Source organism: Cimex lectularius, unplaced genomic scaffold, assembly GCF_000648675.2.
Source record: "Cimex lectularius strain Harlan isolate CLEC.00 unplaced genomic scaffold, Clec_2.1 scaffold6, whole genome shotgun sequence".
Classification (NCBI taxonomy): domain Eukaryota; kingdom Metazoa; phylum Arthropoda; class Insecta; order Hemiptera; family Cimicidae; genus Cimex; species Cimex lectularius.
Genome location: NW_019392677.1, coordinates 3,478,720 through 3,497,139, shown reverse-complemented (window position 1 = coordinate 3,497,139; position 18,420 = coordinate 3,478,720). Strand labels below are relative to the sequence as shown.

The 18,420-nt window shown below is 34.4% G+C and overlaps 2 protein-coding genes across 6 annotated transcripts; both read left to right on the top strand.

The window, feature by feature from the left end:
* The first annotated feature begins 632 nt into the window (after positions 1-632).
* On the top strand, positions 633-7,848 carry LOC106673844 (hydroxysteroid dehydrogenase-like protein 2). The gene is made up of 8 exons (XM_014406178.2): positions 633-845; positions 3,471-3,634; positions 5,226-5,439; positions 5,976-6,181; positions 6,896-7,099; positions 7,157-7,357; positions 7,421-7,549; positions 7,604-7,848. The coding sequence occupies exons 1-8, from the start codon at positions 832-834 to the stop codon at positions 7,714-7,716; spliced, it is 1,245 nt and encodes a 414-aa protein (XP_014261664.1). The 5' UTR covers positions 633-831; the 3' UTR covers positions 7,717-7,848.
* A 75-nt stretch (positions 7,849-7,923) lies between these two features.
* On the top strand, positions 7,924-18,321 carry LOC106673843 (deubiquitinating protein VCIP135-like). 5 transcript variants are annotated; one of them, XM_014406174.2, is made up of 16 exons: positions 10,254-10,928; positions 12,824-13,052; positions 13,942-14,178; positions 14,291-14,406; positions 14,519-14,665; positions 14,846-14,993; positions 15,162-15,357; positions 15,414-15,545; positions 15,602-15,709; positions 15,804-15,938; positions 16,844-17,049; positions 17,106-17,191; positions 17,249-17,405; positions 17,466-17,598; positions 17,704-17,924; positions 17,979-18,321. In XM_014406174.2, the coding sequence occupies exons 3-16, from the start codon at positions 13,966-13,968 to the stop codon at positions 18,132-18,134; spliced, it is 2,154 nt and encodes a 717-aa protein (XP_014261660.1). In that variant the 5' UTR covers positions 10,254-10,928; positions 12,824-13,052; positions 13,942-13,965; the 3' UTR covers positions 18,135-18,321. The 5 variants fall into 5 exon arrangements, with proteins under 5 accessions (XP_014261662.1, XP_014261660.1, XP_014261659.1 ...); XM_014406176.2 differs by lacking the exons at positions 10,254-10,928; positions 12,824-13,052 and adding an exon at positions 7,924-8,159; XM_014406173.2 differs by lacking the exon at positions 12,824-13,052 and having other exon boundaries at positions 10,255-10,928.
* The last annotated feature ends 99 nt before the right edge of the window (positions 18,322-18,420 follow it).

Here is an 18,420-nt window from a genome sequence, read left to right as displayed (position 1 = left end):
TCTTTGGCAAGGCTATGAATGTTGATGAACAAACTGAAGCTGACCAGTGAGCCTAGTGGCCACCTCTTTTATCCTTATCCTTTGATTGTTAATTAGTTTAATGTTGGACATACATCAGGCTTATGGGTTTAGATGAGAGGATAATTTGTCATGGTATGTGGAAAATTTGTTGGGATTAGGTTTTCAACAAAGGATATTGTTGGAAATGTAGTAGGGAACGATGATGGTTCTGAGGAATTTGGATTCAAATGAATGTGTTTTGTGGATGTTGGAATGTTTAGCGGTGCCCCATAGATCTCAAGGAGATTAATAGATTTATGAAATCACACATTTATCTTATAAGTACAAAGCTATAAGTGTAATAAATTATCAAAAATTTCATTTTGTAATTGGGTGACCTGAATGAAGGTCACTATGTCAATGGATACCCAACAATCATTCCGATGCCAGTTGTTCATTGTCTTGTCCACAGTGGCAAAAATAAGATTATTTTCATTGCACAAATGGTATGATAGTCGAGTGAAATTCAATTTCAAAATGAACCACTTGGACATTTGTAAAGCGGGCAAAATGATGGTTGGGTATGGACTGAGTGGCGGGGATATCAACATCGATACAACAAATAAATCGTCTCGCTATCTCCCAGGATTACAAGACATTTCTTGGCACTTGTCGTTTTGGCATCGGATCCATTTGAAAAGCAAATAGACAGAAAATCTAGCATATTTCCACTGTGGCATGACTGGGTTTTAGCTCGAGTTCGTCTTCTTCGGTGCCTCGAAGGTTTTGACATAAGCATATTCCTCCAACTGGTTCCAACATCGGAAAAATATGATCAACACCGGGTGAGTACAGACAATCGGGCCTAAATCAACTCAAATTACGTGTAATTGTTTACTTTCAATGTGAACCACGTTAGCGTTTTGGAATAAAATATATGTCCGAGCCAAATCTTCCATAAAACAATGGAACGACGAACCACTTTCAGTAATGATGACTGATTTCTCACCAAAAAATAAATATTGGATTTCATACAACTGTCATCCTATGCTATATTTTACAATTAATTTATATGTTTGTTGGATTCTTTGACAAAATAATTCTATTTTAGAATTGCACTATAACACGTCCATCACTACCGAAGAAAGTATGTCAAAATTATAAAATATCAATTTTTTTCATGACCAGTAATAATCACTTCACAAAGTATGAATATCAATCATCTTTAATCAAAAATATTGTGTTAAAGTTCATCAATGGTTCAGTACAGACCTGACTAGTCCAACACCGATAAAAGTAGTTCCGACTAGTCTCCAAATTCAAATCTTAGTATTGATCAACTTATATGAAAAATTCTTAACTGGCATCATAGTTTGTATTGCAATGTAAAGCTACAGATGATCAAGAACGATTTAGTTATATAAGTTTTGAAGATTAAAGTGTAAAATTAGAAGGTATGCGAAGAGTTGAAGAGTAGTAGATGGCCTAGGTTCTTCGACTTCCTCCCTCGGCCGTCTGCTACACTTCAATGCTTTGCATACCTTCAAATTTCACAAACTTCAGTCATCAAAACGTGTGTAAAAAATTTCTGTCAAAATCTATTGGTCATTTTGGATCGTCCCAGGCTGTTTCAGTCTCTCAAGAAGCGTTTCTCTACAGCAGACCCTCTGTGGGGATATGTACCAAGCATCACCATGGATAGGAATTTCAGGATTTGAAGCATTTTGTTCTATCTGCGTACCAATTAGACACTTTCTGTATCATTTATCTATCAGCTTGAACTTATCTACACATATTTCAGTTTTTTTGCTTGTTTTTACAATAAGAAAATGGTTAGGGATGAGTGAAATCGGGGATAACTAGAGTCTACTGTATTTCTTGATCTTCAGTGGTTGGCTTCCTCATTTGAAAGGATGCGATGGATGAAATAATATACAGATAAAACACTGAGGATTGACATACCAGGATGGTTGGAAACCGCCAAACTACATGGTTCGTTACCCAGACCTCAAGTAAAAATTTCGCAATTAAAACTTTATAAAACTAACAGTTACTTCTTGAAATATATACTGAGAAAGGTGACAATTTTAACGGAATTTATCATATTAGACAGCCATAAAAAGGAATATATACAATGTATCTTGTATGGGACAAGTGTTGTTATGTCATAAACTTACAATTGTCTGTTATATGAAATAGTAGTCAGAATAAGAGAATTCTGACATTTTCTCAACTTCAGTACTGTTCTCATACACTTTCAAATTTCTGTTTTTAAAAAATATTCATTATTGCTTAGCAATAAATAAAGAGAGGGCAGCTTACTCACATAGTTGTGTTTAATTTATTTTTTTTAATTGCCCATGAATTTTTCTTTGTTCAGTGTTGTTTTATTTTTAATAATGTGTAAAACTTTTTTTTTGACAGAAATTGCTTTATTTGATCAATTTAATTATACATATATATCAGAAAGGACAATTGTAATGTAGAATGGATGAGTGGTAGATCTCATCCATACTATTGAGCCAAACTCATAAATCTGTTATTGAAGCTAGCATTTTAAATATTGTAAGTAGATGTTTATATAAGTTATCTGTTTAAATAATTATAAATAGTTACAAAGTCTGAAGGAACTGTTTTTCTTTCTTTCAAATTCACCTTATTCAAGATCAAGTGAAATTAAGTTGAAACATATAGTATATCTCTTTGTAAATGATGATTCTAATTACAGATTTGTTGTTTACAACGGTCTGGTTTTCAAGCAATAAATGCTCATCATCAGGTTGAAGGAGTTCAAACATGTTTGTCAAGATGAATTGTAAGAGTGAAACCACCTATTCATCATTCAATTTCATCATTTATATTACGTATTTCTTGTAGAAGATTGCCTCCAAATATATAGATTTGTAACTGAGCACTGAAAGGCGATTTAACCCAAGTACAAATTGATTGTTTCAATTGATATTTAGCATTACATGGTTGTTCATAACCCTTGGCAACCAAATTCATTCAACCTAGATCATCACAGCTTGAAAGATGTTAGTTTAAACGTTTTAACCGCTGGTTGAGATTGTGTTATACTTTTTGTTCGAGTATCATTGCATTAAAAAAATATTCTTGTTACATGTGCCACTTTATAAAGGTAGTGTAAAATCAATAAATTACATGAATTTGATTTCACTACATTTAATGTTGTTTAGGTATACATTTTTAACAAAGTTTAATATGTAAATTTTGTTAGGATTTCAATACCCTAACATTTTAATCTTTCTATTAATATTAAGGCCAGAAATATCTCATTAATTTGTTCAGTGAATAAACAGGCCAGCCTTATTAGTCTAGGAGAAAGTTGGTATGAAAGTTATTTTTGTATTCAAAATGCTTTACAATAAATTATTTATTACAAATACTATTTAATAAACTGTGTTAATCAGAATCATGCAAAAAATATATTTAAAACAAATTTAATTCAGGAAACTTGCTGGAAGGACCCTTTTCATAACTGGTGCGAGCAGGGGGATTGGTAAGGCGATCGCCTTAAAAGCAGCCAAAGATGGTGCCAATATTGTCATCGCCGCCAAGACGGCTGAGCCCCATCCTAAACTCCCTGGTACCATCTTCACCGCTGCCCAAGAAAGTAAGGAAATTCAACTTATTAAATTGAATATTCAAAGCCTCTTGTGTGTTTTATTTTAATAGTTGAATTGACAAATTTAAAAGTTTACTTGTGTTTAAAAAAAAAGTGTCGTTTTTTAAACATTGATAGGTACTTTCAAAAAGTTTAGCCTTGGGATAAGAATAACAATGCATGTCTAATCTTTTAAAGTAGTTCAAGAACACATTCACTGAGTGTGAATGATATCAATGGGTAGTTTTGTATTTATTAAGGGAAAAATGGCTGGCATTTCCTTTCAAACTTATTGCCAGATTTTGTAAATTGTGCTTCCTTTTTTTTTAATCTGCAATATTTTAATGTGACACAAACTTAAATTTCCCAAAAAAATAAAGTATCGTTTTTAAACACTGTTAGGTACTTTTAAAGAGATTTCCGTGTGTGTTTTAATTTTGTAATTGCCTAAATAAAAAGCTCATATTTGATTAATGAAAATCACAATTTTAAAAAAAATTCCTTTAAGCTTTCATTATCATTCAGAAATCAGACTAATACGAGCCGACGTCCCACAAGAAACATTCTCAGTCCCATCCTGTGTCCTCCCAACATTGCTGACTTTCCTATACATCCCAACATCATTACCACCAAAACGACTACAATTCTGTTTTATTAAGCTGAATTATATCAGAGAAACCACTGACGTCCAAGACCACCTTGAGTTCATCAAAGACTAGTGAAAAAATTGGAGAACAAGATTTAATTTGGAAAAATGTACCCTGAATGTATTTAAATTGATAAAGTAATCTTGCCTCTACAATGTACATTAACAAGATACTATTGAATTCCACTCAATCATATACTTAGACTACACCTAGACAGACACATGGAATCTGCAAAACATACGAGTCAACAACTTAACAGACAACTTGGACAACTATAAGACTTATAATTCCAAACTTTCCTTTAACCGTCAAACATTACATAAGACATTGCTGCAATCACTTTGAACATATGGAGTGAAATTGTCGGGTTCTGTCAAACCGCCTAGTATCCAGCATGTCCTAAGCTCCTTATTAAGTCACTAACCTCATTATTCATGACCCCCTACATTCCTTTTGTCAACAAACTGATCCGATCCCATTTCACCATGCTCCCAGTCCATCCTAACTCTTCTGCCCAAGATCTACATTTTCCCAACCCAAGAACCCACCATGTTGCCTTAAACAACGATGGCCTCTCAACCTCCTTATTTTGCGTTCTGTGGGTACAGTGCTGGCCATAGAGTAAGTTGTTACCAAGAAAACAAAAATATTATGTTTTAGTTAACATAGTTAAAAACACTATGTTTCTAAATAGATATATAGTGTATATATCTGCCCATAGATGAGCACAAGCTAAAAATAAATTATATATAAAAAAGTCATTCATATCACTTCATTAATTTAGTTTTGAGCTGTTGTGAATGAGGATACGAAAATTTCTAGTGTCAATAGGAAATCGAACCCATGACCTGTAACAAACCTGAATACATTTCCCACCCCCTTAAAATTATTTTCAATATTGTGATGTTTTTCCAATTTACTATAATAGTACACCAAATCTACATTTTTTCCAGTCGAGAATGCTGGTGGGAAGGCCCTTCCATGTATCGTTGACGTTCGGGATGAGAAGCAAGTCCAGGAGGCTGTTGAGAACGCAGTAAAAAAGTTTGGAGGGATCGATATCCTTATAAATAATGCCAGTGCCATCTCGCTCACAGGCACCCTTGACACTGACATGAAAAAATACGATTTGATGCATAACATTAACACCAGAGGGACTTTTCTCGTGTAAGTATGATAAAAAAAAATTGTCCATATTTTGCTACATTCTAGAATATTTCCATGGAAAAATTAAGCTTACTTGTTGAAAAAAGCATATTTATTTAGCAAAACGAACAAAGTGAGAGTTTAAATAATGGCTTTTAATTTAATTAAATATGAATGACTTTGTTTAAATAAGCAATGCCTTAAACCACTTAAAGAAAAAAAAAACTTGAGATAAATATTTTTTGAACTTTGCTATATCATATCAATGACTTGTAAAAAATGTTATGGATTACTATTAATACAGATATTAATTGGTCAAGCGGACCACGAAAACTAGTAAATTATTATTAATGTGTAATGCTTGAGATGGAAGCATAGTTGATTAACTCGTAAAAAAACTAATTTTCTGCTTAAATACCAACAAACATGAGGGAACATTTTCCTACATTACTTTATTGTTAACGAAGAAATATTGAAATATTACAACTTTCAGGACCAATAATTCAAATTAAACTATTTCAAGAGAAGGCTGCTGCATTTTTTTTTTTTTTTTTCAGATCTAAGGTATGCTTGCCATATCTGAAAAAGGGGAAAAACCCACACATCGTGAACATCAGCCCTCCTCTCAGCATGAATCCTTTCTGGTTCAAGAGCCATGTTGCATACACAATGGCAAAATACGGCATGTCAATGTGCGTTTTGGGTATGGCTGAAGAATTCAAAGAGGACGGTATTGCAGTCAATGCCCTTTGGCCGAGAACTGGTAAATATCAAATGCCAGGAAGTCATATAATATACATAAACTAATTGTTTATTATTTCATTATGCCAAATCAACACTTCCATTTTAAATCTGGTACTACATCACTTACTGAGTCTATATATATTTGTGGGGGAGGTATTAATTACTCTAATGACCTCTCTATACCACGGTCACTATAGTGGCCACCATTGGTTTTCAGTCATTTCATGGGCCATCAATGTCTATCCAACGCTGACATAGGCAACTATGTTGGTCACACTGGCTGGGAACCTACTGCGCACCTTGTTGGTGCAGGCTTGCTCTCTTTGTTGTGGGAGAAACATCACTTTCAAAGCCATTCCTCAAGCCTATCTCTGCCCATTGTTGACCGGTGGATGAAGGTAGATAGCCCAGGGACCATTGATGGTGACCACTCTTGTGGGCTATTTTGTAGAGGGGCTGAAATGCGTTTCTGTGCCATCTTCAGTGAAGATCCCTTTTCCAACAAAGTTGCAGAACCAGAAAAGCAATAGAGTAACATCAAAAACCCATGAGCTTAGACAATAGTAACTGACCCAGCGCCAGTTCAACATGTGTTGGTGGACTCACAGACTGACCCCACCATTATATTATAGTATTTCAAAGATGGTTGTGATTGTTTTCTTTGACAACATTTAGATTAAATTAATATATAAGGAGCATAGTGTTTTGTTAGTTAATTAAAAATTGTTTTCAGCTATTCTTACTGCTGCTATTGAGATGCTGACTGGCAAGGGATCAGCTTCACATTCAAGAAAGCCAGATATAATGGCTGATGCGACTTACGCCGTTCTTTTAAAGGATTCCAAAACCTTTACTGGGCAATTTTTAATTGATGATGAAGTGCTTAAGGCTGAAGGCCTCACTAAAGAGCAAATCGATCAGTACGCTTGTGATCCAAGTAATTATTTTTGTTTGTGTGTGATATACTCAAATAATTCAACAATTTTTTTCAAAGGTAATGTAGAGAACCTAATGCCGGATTTCTTCTTGGATGAGGCAATATCGTACACACCTAAACAGGAAAGTAGTAATAGCAGCAGTAGCACTAGCTCTGGAGGGGACAAGTCTGTTGAGACGATTTTTGCAGCGATTACTAAAAGGCTGAGTCCAGAACTCGTCAAGTCCACACAAGCTGTATTTCAGTTTAATCTGACAGGTAAGCATGAAACGATAGAAGTCCGCATGTTATAATGTACTTAGTCTGTTTTTCTTGGTTCAGGTTCAGAAGAGGGAGTTTGGTTCTTGGATTTGAAAAATGGTTCTGGTGCTGCTGGTAAAGGAAAACCATCTCACACTCCAGATTCGACATTGACCATGACAGGAGACAATTTCTTCAGCCTTTTCTCAGGTAAATTAAAATCCTCCTTTTTAAAAATTAAAACTAACATTTTATATCATTTAGGAAAATTGAAACCGTCTGCAGCCTTCTTGACTGGGAAGCTGAAGATTTCTGGCAATCTTCAGAAGGCAATGAAACTTGAAAAACTCATGACATCTCTAAAATCAAAACTCTGAAAATCACATCTTTTATTTCAAATCAGAAATTTTAGACTGTTTTTCAAGCCTTCTAGCTCAGTTATTTTTATAGTTAAAAGATTCTGTATTTTATAGAAATTTTATATTGATTTTGATCAAGCAGATGAGTTATTTTTGTACTTTTCTTGAAATTTCAAAAAATATATATCGTTGAAATTTGTTATTCATTTATTCTCATATAGAACATTTTTCTACAATTTTTATTCCAGGGCAAAAGACTTCATCTTGCATTTTTCATTATGCACATCTGGATAAGAAATATTTAAGTTGTTCTTGTGTTTTCCCTCTTTTTATCCAATACACTTTTTTTCCAAGTTTTATCAGTTGAAAAAATAGATTTTAGAAGAATTACTGATTTCTTAGAGCAAAGTACTGGTGGATGAGGATTTGTCTCGCACTGTTTGTTATTTAAATTTGGAAAGGTATGTTTTGTTGTTTTATTCATTTGTTTAAAGTTAACAATGATTCCTATTTGAATAGGCTATTGAAAATATATGCATGCATACTTTCATATTAGCTAATGATTATACTTTAAAAGATTTAGGATTAAACTTGCCTAATGTTTGTATACGATACTTAGCATTTTTCCCACTTCTATTACGTATCTTTGTTAACTCAAAACTGAATATCAGAAAAACATTTTTTTCCCCAACATGAATGGTCTAAACATCATATGATTTTAATTAAGAAATTGTTTTATTAGTTCACAAATTGGAGCCTTTACGTGTGATAGATTGTCACAATTCACTTGAGCCCAATTATTACTGAGAATCTCTGAATAACGGGTCAGAATGGTTCCAATTCAAAATTAGTCTTAAAATGGTAATGTGTGAAACTGTTCTGCCTATCTATCCAAATCAGATTCTATCAAATCCATAAATAATAGATGTACATCATTTTACTTTTATTATATGTATTAAAATTATATACAAATTTTCAAATAGGAAAAATTTGTGTCACAGGCGGGATGGGAAATGCCTTCTAATAAAGTCTTCTGTCAGCATGTGAGGAACCTTTTCATTATCTCTAGATTCTCTATACCCCAAGTGCCAATTTAAAATGAAAGAAAAATAGAATATATGATTGGAGAATTTGTCAGGGAGGCAGCCAGAGAATGAACAACTAAGCAATTCAGACTTTTTGACAAATTCTTTAATCATATATTTTTCTTTAATTTTAAATTGGCATTCGGGGAACAAAGGTAATGAAAAGGTTGATATGTTGGCCAAAGAGGGAGCCAACATGGACTCTAGGTCCCGAACCATACTTGGCCTAGCGCCTTGCCTCAAAAGAGGATACATCCAAAAATGGATCCTTAAAGTGTTCAAAATCTGATGGAACAATACCCGAGGTATGAGGCATGCGAAGAAGAGCACTCTGCAAAACCTACAAAGGAATTACTGGAAGGCAACCGAAACCGAACCAGGATTGGTTGGACTCCTGCCAGGGCACTACCACCTAAAAAGGTACATGAACCAGATAGAAGTACAGACAGAAAAATCATAGTGCAGATACTGCCAGGAAGGCATTTTGGTGAACGTCTTTGTAGGTGGAAATTCTTGCAACTAGGAGAGAAAAAGCCACAAGCAAGATCCTACTCTAAGGAGCTGCTGGCAAAGCTAAGAAGGTTGGTTAACAACCTGAAGCTGGCCAGTGATTTATAAAAAATAAAAAAATGGAGGAGCACAATACAGCTACTCAGGTCGAGGTGCGGAAAGTCTTGTGGCCACCGCTTTTATCCATATCCATTCTCTTTCAAAATAAGGAAAACACCTTGTGAAAATACGAGATCTTGTACGAAACCGACGGATAAAAACAGTATAAATAATTTGTTGAAGTCGTGAGGAGCGGCCAAGGATGGAGTATTTTAGAAAAACACAACTTTCATTATTTTCCCCCAGCCTTTCGACTTTCATTAGGGGTAATCTTCAGGGACTGGGTGAATTACAGAGTATGTTGATTTAAAAGTACAGATATAAATATAAGTGTTGAAAAAAGTATTTCGTACTCACATAAAGTGCGGTTCTTTTTGTGTCGTACCGGTTTGTGCGAAAATGTAAAAATGTGACAGGGTGGGGGGACGCGGGAAATCAGGGAAACTTTTTCGTATAAATAATTTTTTTCCAAACAATAATGATTGATTGATGAAAACGCAATAGAGATAAAATTGAATTATTTAAAACGCTATTAATTTACTTAATTTACAACCCAATTTTTTTTTCTAAATAACAGGATATAAACTTTTACGATACCGTTTGCCTTGAGCAATAAAATTCTTCATTTCGAATTAAGTGTGTTTTTTTAACTTTATTATCTCGCCCATAACTCTTTTACTGTAAACAGAAAAAATGTAAATAGTAAATCGGAAAAGTAGTTGGTCAGATGTCGTGGACAATTTGAGATGTCCCTCTCAAAAAATCCAAATAATTAAACATTCAAGTTTTTTCAATAATTTCGTTTTATCCAGTAGAGTAAAGTTTTTGTTAAAATGATATAATTTTACATTTAATAAATTGTGTTTGATACGGTTAGAGAAAAAAACAGGATGAAATTTTCGGGAAAAAGTCGATGTTGGTAACTTGTCGCCAGCTGTTTTGTCCAATGTTTAGTTTCTGTTTTCCCCATGTTGGTTGTTGATCCGTCTCGTTTTTATTCGTGGCAAGAGTAGTGGTGAGGAAGAGCAGTGGACCTTTTTCTTCTTTTTTTTTAAACAATCGGAAAAAGTTTTATTTTCCCGTTTGTCCGAGTCGGTGTTTAACAGAGTTAAGAGTTCGGACTTCGCGATGTAGGTTCAGCAGTTCCGATGAGGTGACCTCGTTGGATCTGACTCGGGAAGTGAGTTGACGGGAAAAGGAGGAAAACTGCATCAAAAACCCTTTGACGGAGCTATCTCTCGGCGCTTTGCACCGGCCGACGATCTTCGACGTTTTTCAAAAAGGATCTCCAACCGTTTCCACCCCGGGAAGTGACTGCCGTCGGGTTCAGAAATAAAACAAAAGTCTATCGCAAACGCTGCGTTCTTTTGTTTTTTTATCCAAATATCCAGTTATTTGATTTTTTAATTACAGAGAAAACTGCTTAGTTTACGCGTTGGACTTTTACTTTTTGGGGTGTGTGTTTGGAACTTAAACGTTTAAGTGATAAGCTAGATCTTCGGATAGGCGAAAGGAGACGTCACTTTTATTTATCAGGTTTTTCACTGTTAACAATCTTTTAATTATTTAATTTCATATTAACTATTTATTCAAACGATTCCACTGTGATTCCTGCAATTCCTATGAATATCTTAAAAATGCTATTCGAACTCGTAGTCAATTTGACGCACATTTCACGTAAAAAACGACAAAATCACGCTTTTCTACTAATCCTAATTACAATTGCAATCAAATCAAAGAAATGGACAAAAACTGTTTTAAACTCCATCATGACGTAAATGATAACTTAAATATATCGATCCTCTCTAAAACCTCGTTCTATGTTTCCCTTCCGAGCAAAATTTTTATGTGTACTTAATTGTCCAGTTTGTTTAAAAAAACCGGGCTTTATAAACAATTTTCATTCCCTTTTTAAACAAACAGGGCAGTTTGAATAAAATTAAACCCTAGAACGTCTCAGCTTGTTTATTGGAATGTGTCAGATCGACGAGCACATTGGTTTTCATTGCTTTCAAGAAAGTCGAAGACGTTTTTGTTTGATTTTCATCAAATTCTGTGTAAGACAAACTTTATTACATTACCTATCTCTACAGCACGAAGGACCTGGACTTTGCGTACTTTATATTCCAAATCTTTTTAAGAAAACAATTTTCGTCAATATTTAACCTTTCAAAAGGGAAAAAATCGATTAACATTTTGTTTGTATATAACCTCTTCCAAAAATTTTACTCTTTTTTTAAGTTTTTGAAAGAATGTTGTATGGTAGGTATTTTTGTCGTTTTACTTAATTGTTTAATTTTTTTTGTTACTTCATGTTACCCTATCCATGAAATAGGTCAAAGACTTAGTACTTTTTTGCCTGAATTCTAATTAGGCAAACATTTCCATTTTGAAAATATGAATTAAAATTTGCAATTTTCATCAGTTCGATCGGTATGAATTATCAATTTGTTCATCTTAACACTAGTTGATGGGTTTTGGTCTGCGTATCTAATACGTGTTGAACTGATGTTGGGTTGGTTTGTGAGTCTGAGAATTCATGTTGAACCGGCATTGGACCATTTATTGAGTGCGTTTCAAATGTGTTCAAGAGTTCGGCAAACCTGTGAAATTTGGCCCAAAAAGTTATCCAATGCCTGTTGAGCATGATATGTTTTACATCTGTCCATACTTATAATTTTGTGTTCTTAGTTCCGTGTTCTTAGTCCCTGTACTTAAGTTGAATTGGTAATGGGTTACTCACTTGGTCTGCAAAGCTGTATTGCATTTGAATTACACTAAAAAGCCATGATTATATAATTGGTAAAAAATGTTTCCATACAGTTTCGGAACTTTTTTTTAAACCCTCGGGGTGACAGTATTTAAATTTGTTTGTCGGGTTTGAAAGCAAGGCCGCTGGATTTGAACCCAGGACCTTTCCCTTACAGTGATGAGTGCCATGTAAATGCCTAAACTGTTGTGGCCACCAACCCCCGTCGTATTGAGGTTGAAGTCAATTCTAAAAAAAGTCAGGAAAATAATTTTTGAATAATATTAAGCAACAAATTTATATTGAATTTACATGTATAATCTTTTTTATTTTTTTATTCTTCCTAAAGCCTAAATAATAACATGGAAGTTTAATGTAAAATTGTGACAAAATTAATTTACATGTGAAATTAATAATCAGTGGGGTCTCATTTATTTTTGCGCATTTCATGGAATTGGTTTTTTGATGAATGTACTCATTTTTTGGTTACGCCAGTTGCATTCCTAGTATCATTCTTGTACTAACATATCTTAGGTTTAATAGTTCTGCTTTTATTTTCTGCAAAGACTCTTTCATGAACATTTTGCATTTCTCTGTCCTGGAATACAATTCCATTGATCTGAGAACTTATTCTTACTAAGCTTAAACTTCTAATGAATCGTTTTGTTTGTTTTATCCTCAGCTTCCCAAGGGCCATGTGACTGATCTGGACACCGAGTTGAAGTGGTTATACCCTTCCAAATACTTTCTTGGCTCTTTGCTGTATCAGATATCTTCCCATTCCTTTCCCTATATAGATGATTTTCTTACCTAAAGATCCTCTGCACACTTCTGTCAAAATCGCTTCTGCCATTTTGACCTCTATTTCTCTAAACACAAAACTACTGTTGTTAAGCCAGAGGATATATGATGTGAATATAAATAAGAAATTTTTGACTTTTAAGCTAAGAGAGATTTTACGTTATTCATAGATTACTATGTTTAAAATTAACATTTTAACAGTCAAATATCTCTGAAACCAATGCACACATAAAAGTAAATGTGGGACTTTGACTTCTGATTCTGGTCAACAGACATGGTGTCAACAGACTACATTTGTCATATGAGTTTTATAAATAATTAGGAAGACAAGTTTTTTTTTCTCTGAATGGCATACTTTCTTCTCTGTGTAATACAACAGCTAACATATTAATTTAATCTCTAAGGCCTGTTGAACTGTAGAAATTTTAAAAACATTTTGTAAGAAAAATACAAACTGGAAAGGTTTATTTATAGCCTAAGCTGTTTTGAATTAAAGAAAGGATGATCGTGGCTGGGTTGGTGGCTTTTGGATGTTGGGTCGATTTCACATCCTTATAATAAAAATCATAATTTGTATTATTATCCTGTAGGTAATAAAGTAACATAAGAAAAAAAAATCACTCAGCTTTAAGGAAAAACTGAATACAAGGGACAAAATTACAATATTTTGCTTTTTTTAAATAAAATTTAGCTATGCTTCATTTTTAATACAAATTGAATTTTGTGTAAATTGCACTTAGTGAAGTTTTGATCATTTGTTTCTTAGGGCCATTTCACCATTTTTTCATCTTCCGTTTAGGCTATATTTTGTTAGCATAGTTAAAAATAAACCGAAATCATCTAGAGTTTCATTTTGTGGTTATTGATATATATATATCAAATGATCTAATTCATCAAATTTAAACTTTAAAGTTGAACTGTTTCTATTTTTAAAAAATAGAATCATTATAATAGTCAAACATCCTTAAATAGCAAATTTCATCTTTTATATTTTTCTAGTTGTGAAAGCTAAATGTTGGAGAGATGTGGAAGGGTACATGCAAAGATGAATACTGCCGGGAGGTTATTGTCTACCTCGAAGAGTCTTCGGTGGTCACATGCCACAGCTGCGGCCAGACAATGCCGGTTGACGCCCTTGACAACAAATCGCCTTTCGACCCTGCATTGGATACATACCACTGCACAATTCACACCCCAGGGAATAAACTCAATGTGCCGCAGAGGGGAGCCGATTTGGTAGGCTTTCCTATCTTCTCTCGGAATGCTCGTTTAGGTTTTAAGATGCTTACCTCTGAATTGTAACCGTCCTGGGGGCTGATTTTTTTTGTCTTTTTTTAAACTTTTGTAGATAAAGGTCATGGGCTTCTCTCACTACCACCACAAACTCGTTTCTCCCTTACTTTCGACATACGGCATGGACAAGCACACTGGGAAAGCAAGATCTCTTAGGCAGCTCACTGGAAGGTATATTGCCTGTAGAATATGAAAAAAATTCTAAAATTAAACACCGTATTTTGTTCATTATCTCTCTAATTTCATAATGTACTGTTTGATAATGCATATATAAATTTTTTAGGGCTGGTTTGGACTGTAGTGTTTTCGGTGATAGAACATTCAGGATTGAACTGCGCCACATTGATATTGTTGGTTTTGGTAAAGACAATGCGGCAAATGAGTACCTCTCAGAAACACTAACTGCACTTTTGCCATATAATAACAACATGTAAGTCTTAACTGTACATTTTATTTTGTTATAATTGAATAATATTAATAAGTATTACTGTTTTTATTGTATGATTAATTAATTACATGTATGTATTTAAACATTTATAGACATACTCCTGGCCTATTAAGGCTATCAGAGGGAATTGTAATTTAATATTTTTCTATATTAAATATGCAGGCATTCTTTGATACCGCTGCATGCCGATGGGGATGGCCATTGTCTGGTTCATGCCATTTCAAGGGCAGTTGTTGGACGTGAACTTTTCTGGCATCCCTTGAGGATCGGCCTTAAACACCATTTTAACATAAACCTGGAAAAGTACAAGGTATAATTTATAATTACTTAAATTTATAAGGCTAAAAATAATATTGGAATTATTTAAATACAGAGTTCAGTGTTAAAATATTTTTCTGATCAACTTGTCCACAATGAAAAATAATTTTTTTTTTATTCTCTTATATGCTCTTTAATTAAAAAATTTATTTGCTTTTAGTCCCTTTTAGGGAATTTTATAAATAATTCAGAGTGGCCTTGCATCATTGACGAATGTGAGCCTGACTACAAGCCAGGAGACGGGAGTATGGTGGGGTTGCGGAACATCCATGTATTCGGTCTCGCCAATCTGCTCAGAAGACCCATAATCTTACTCGACTCACTAGCTGGCATGAACGCTTCTGCAGATTATGCAGGTGAGATTTATTTTCCTTTCCCCCCATCACAGCTGTTATCTTTTGTTAATTTTCAGCCGTTTTCCTCCCGGGCTTGAACCCGCCGATGGCCTGTAGCAGCAAGAGTGGCCAGCTCAATCCCCCATTGTGCCTTGCTTGGTCAAGCGCTGCTCGTAATCACTACATACCTTTAGTGCCTGTTAAAGAATGTGAGTTTCAAGTCATGGATCAATACCAATTTTCAATAATCATAATTTTTTTTCAGTGCCACTGCCTAAATTCCCACGCAACTTTCTACCTAAAGTCTGGGGTTTCCCACAGACTCTTCTTGACACATATATGAAGTTTGATGATCAAAATTGTGTAACTATAGGTACTTATTTAATTTGTTCATCTTAAATATGCTCTTATAAATCTTTTTTATGTCTGTAAAAATGCATATTTAATTGTAATTTCAATATGTTTAGGTGGGGATGGAGATTTAGCACAGGTATACATTGCCAAATTGACATATGCGATGGATGATCTTTTCCTTACAAGAAAGGGTGTGCCACCTGCCATTGTTGCGGACCTTTTCCATTATCAGTACAGTACAAAATTAGGTAAATGTTAGAATAACTTAATACTTTCATATATGTTTATTTACAGAGTGAGTTTAACTTCTCTACTCTCCCCAATTTTTTTTTTTCTCTTGAGCCAAAATGTCCACTCTCCAGACACACATTTAGTTATAGTTGTTTGCTAGTAACTTGAGAATGGTTGCTTCAAATTAAAAACCAGTCGCACTGTTGAATTCAGCATTCAAAAACATTTAAAAATTTTGATTGATGAGTATCTTACAATTTGAAATATTTAGACAAAAATTTGAGTTTATTATAATAGTCATGAAAACGGGCAAATGATCCTATTACAGTGTAGATGAGTCAGCCCTCCCCTCGTCCATTGGGCGTTTAATGGTTTTGGAGATAGAACTATATATAGGATTTTGTTTGCACATGTGCAGGCGATAACATTGGTCCAATTAAGATGAAATTCGAAGGGGACCATCTAGAAAAGGACCTGCACACTCTCTGAAAATTTCATAAAATTTGGTCTCTTAGTTGCGGAGTTTTCTGGTTACAATGAATTAGATAGACAGACACAGAACCAAATTTGTTCAGAAAGGTCTGAAACGCAAAATGCTAAGGAACAAACATTTTGAAGGACAATTTTTTCCGACCTACCGCATGACAAGGATTCACTACCTTCGGTAATTCAGAAGCAAAATTAAGGATAAGTACGACAGCAAGTGAATTAGCAGGCTCGATACCCCTCGAATCTCTATTAGTCAAAATACTAGATAACTTGAATTTTTTAATTTCCCCCTGAGATTTGAATTATCAAGAGTTGACTGTTATATGTATATAAATAAGGGGAACAAAAGTTCATTCACAATAGAACTCACTTTTTTAATTATAGATGAATTATGAATTTCAACATTTTTTCAAATTTTTTATTCTTCTTTCAGTGAGTGCACCCAAGTTTGATTTAGTCGTCGAAGTAGCTGCAAAGACTCTTCAGGAACGACGGTTGCTTAGATGCATCGCTTGCAATGCCCTTTGCGCCGTACCAATCACAAGCCACTGGCTCAGGCCAGGCGGTCTTCTTTACAACAACGCCAAGAAAATGTTCGGATTTTTGCAGGAAGACTATGAATACACTTTTAGAAATTATGTACGTTTATTTATATTTATCTCATAGAGCAGACAATTAAACTTATATGTTTTTAGGGTATAACTATGCTGTATGATGCACGATACGACATGCTGGTAGTCAACAAGTACCTTTCTACCGATCCTTGCCCATTTTGTCATGAGTATGCATTTTTTATAATAGTTTTTGTTTAAATTATACATATTTTATATGGTTATAGAAGTAACAAACTAAGGAAAATCAGGAGCGATGGCACGGTGGTTTATGAAAATGGCGACAAGACGACTTTCCCCGTTTCTGACCCTAAAAAATCAAGTTGTTATTGTGGGTTCAAACACTGGTGGGATGGGCAACTCCATGAACAAAGGCCTTATACCGTAAATAAATATATTTACTCAAGGAATTTAATAAATTATTACAAGCAAAATGACTTTTAGATAAGTTTGGTCCTCGATTGGAAAGGTATACTCAAGAAAGACAACATAAATTGGTTCACGAATGAAAGCAACCCAAATCTAAACAGCAGTTTGTATGACGTAGCTGTTCTACTCGCACAGAAGCATTACCCGGGTAATTTCTCATCCAAATTTATGTTCATCAGCTAACGGTTGTCATGTTACTATTATGAACATTGAAAATTGTTTTATGACTGTAAGAGTAATAAAAATTATTTAGGTGAGCCGCACAGGGAACTATTGCATCAGTACATCACAAATGTACTCATAGAATTTACAAAGGATCTTGGGATGCAAGAAGAGGACGAAGAACGCATGAAGAGCACGGATCCTGAACAGGACGATGCCAGTGGCAGCTTATATCGAACAGACGAGCCTGATTCAAGTTCTGGATCGGGCTATGAAAGAAAGTTCAAAGAGGATACCTTCGACAGCCTTGAGGTATGACTGAATATCTACATATCATTATTCGTATATAATTATATTCTCTTTTAGGAAAACACGAGCGTCAACTCCCCAGAGAACCGTAAAAGGCATTCGGACCTGGAGTTGAGCGAGGCGCCAAGCCCAAAGACTAGCCGGTATGAAGGCTCCGGCTCACCACAGCCTTCTACAAGCCGACTCTCTCCCAAGTACAATAACTACTGTTGACCCTTTACATCTGCAACAAACAATGTCTCGTTCAATACAGCCACGTATACCTTTCAAACCGGTTGAAATTTCAAAAATGCCATATTCATTTTTTTTTCTCTTGTTATTTTTTTCTTTTATGTGTAATGAAAGTTTTGGGAAATTTTCATTCTTTTTAAAACAATAAGGATGTATTATTTTTTAACCACAGTCATTTCCAATTTAAAAAAAAAAAAGTAAAAGAACCCACTTGGATGGATTTAATAAAATATCTCACTAATTTTTTTAAAAGTAATATTGTTTTGCT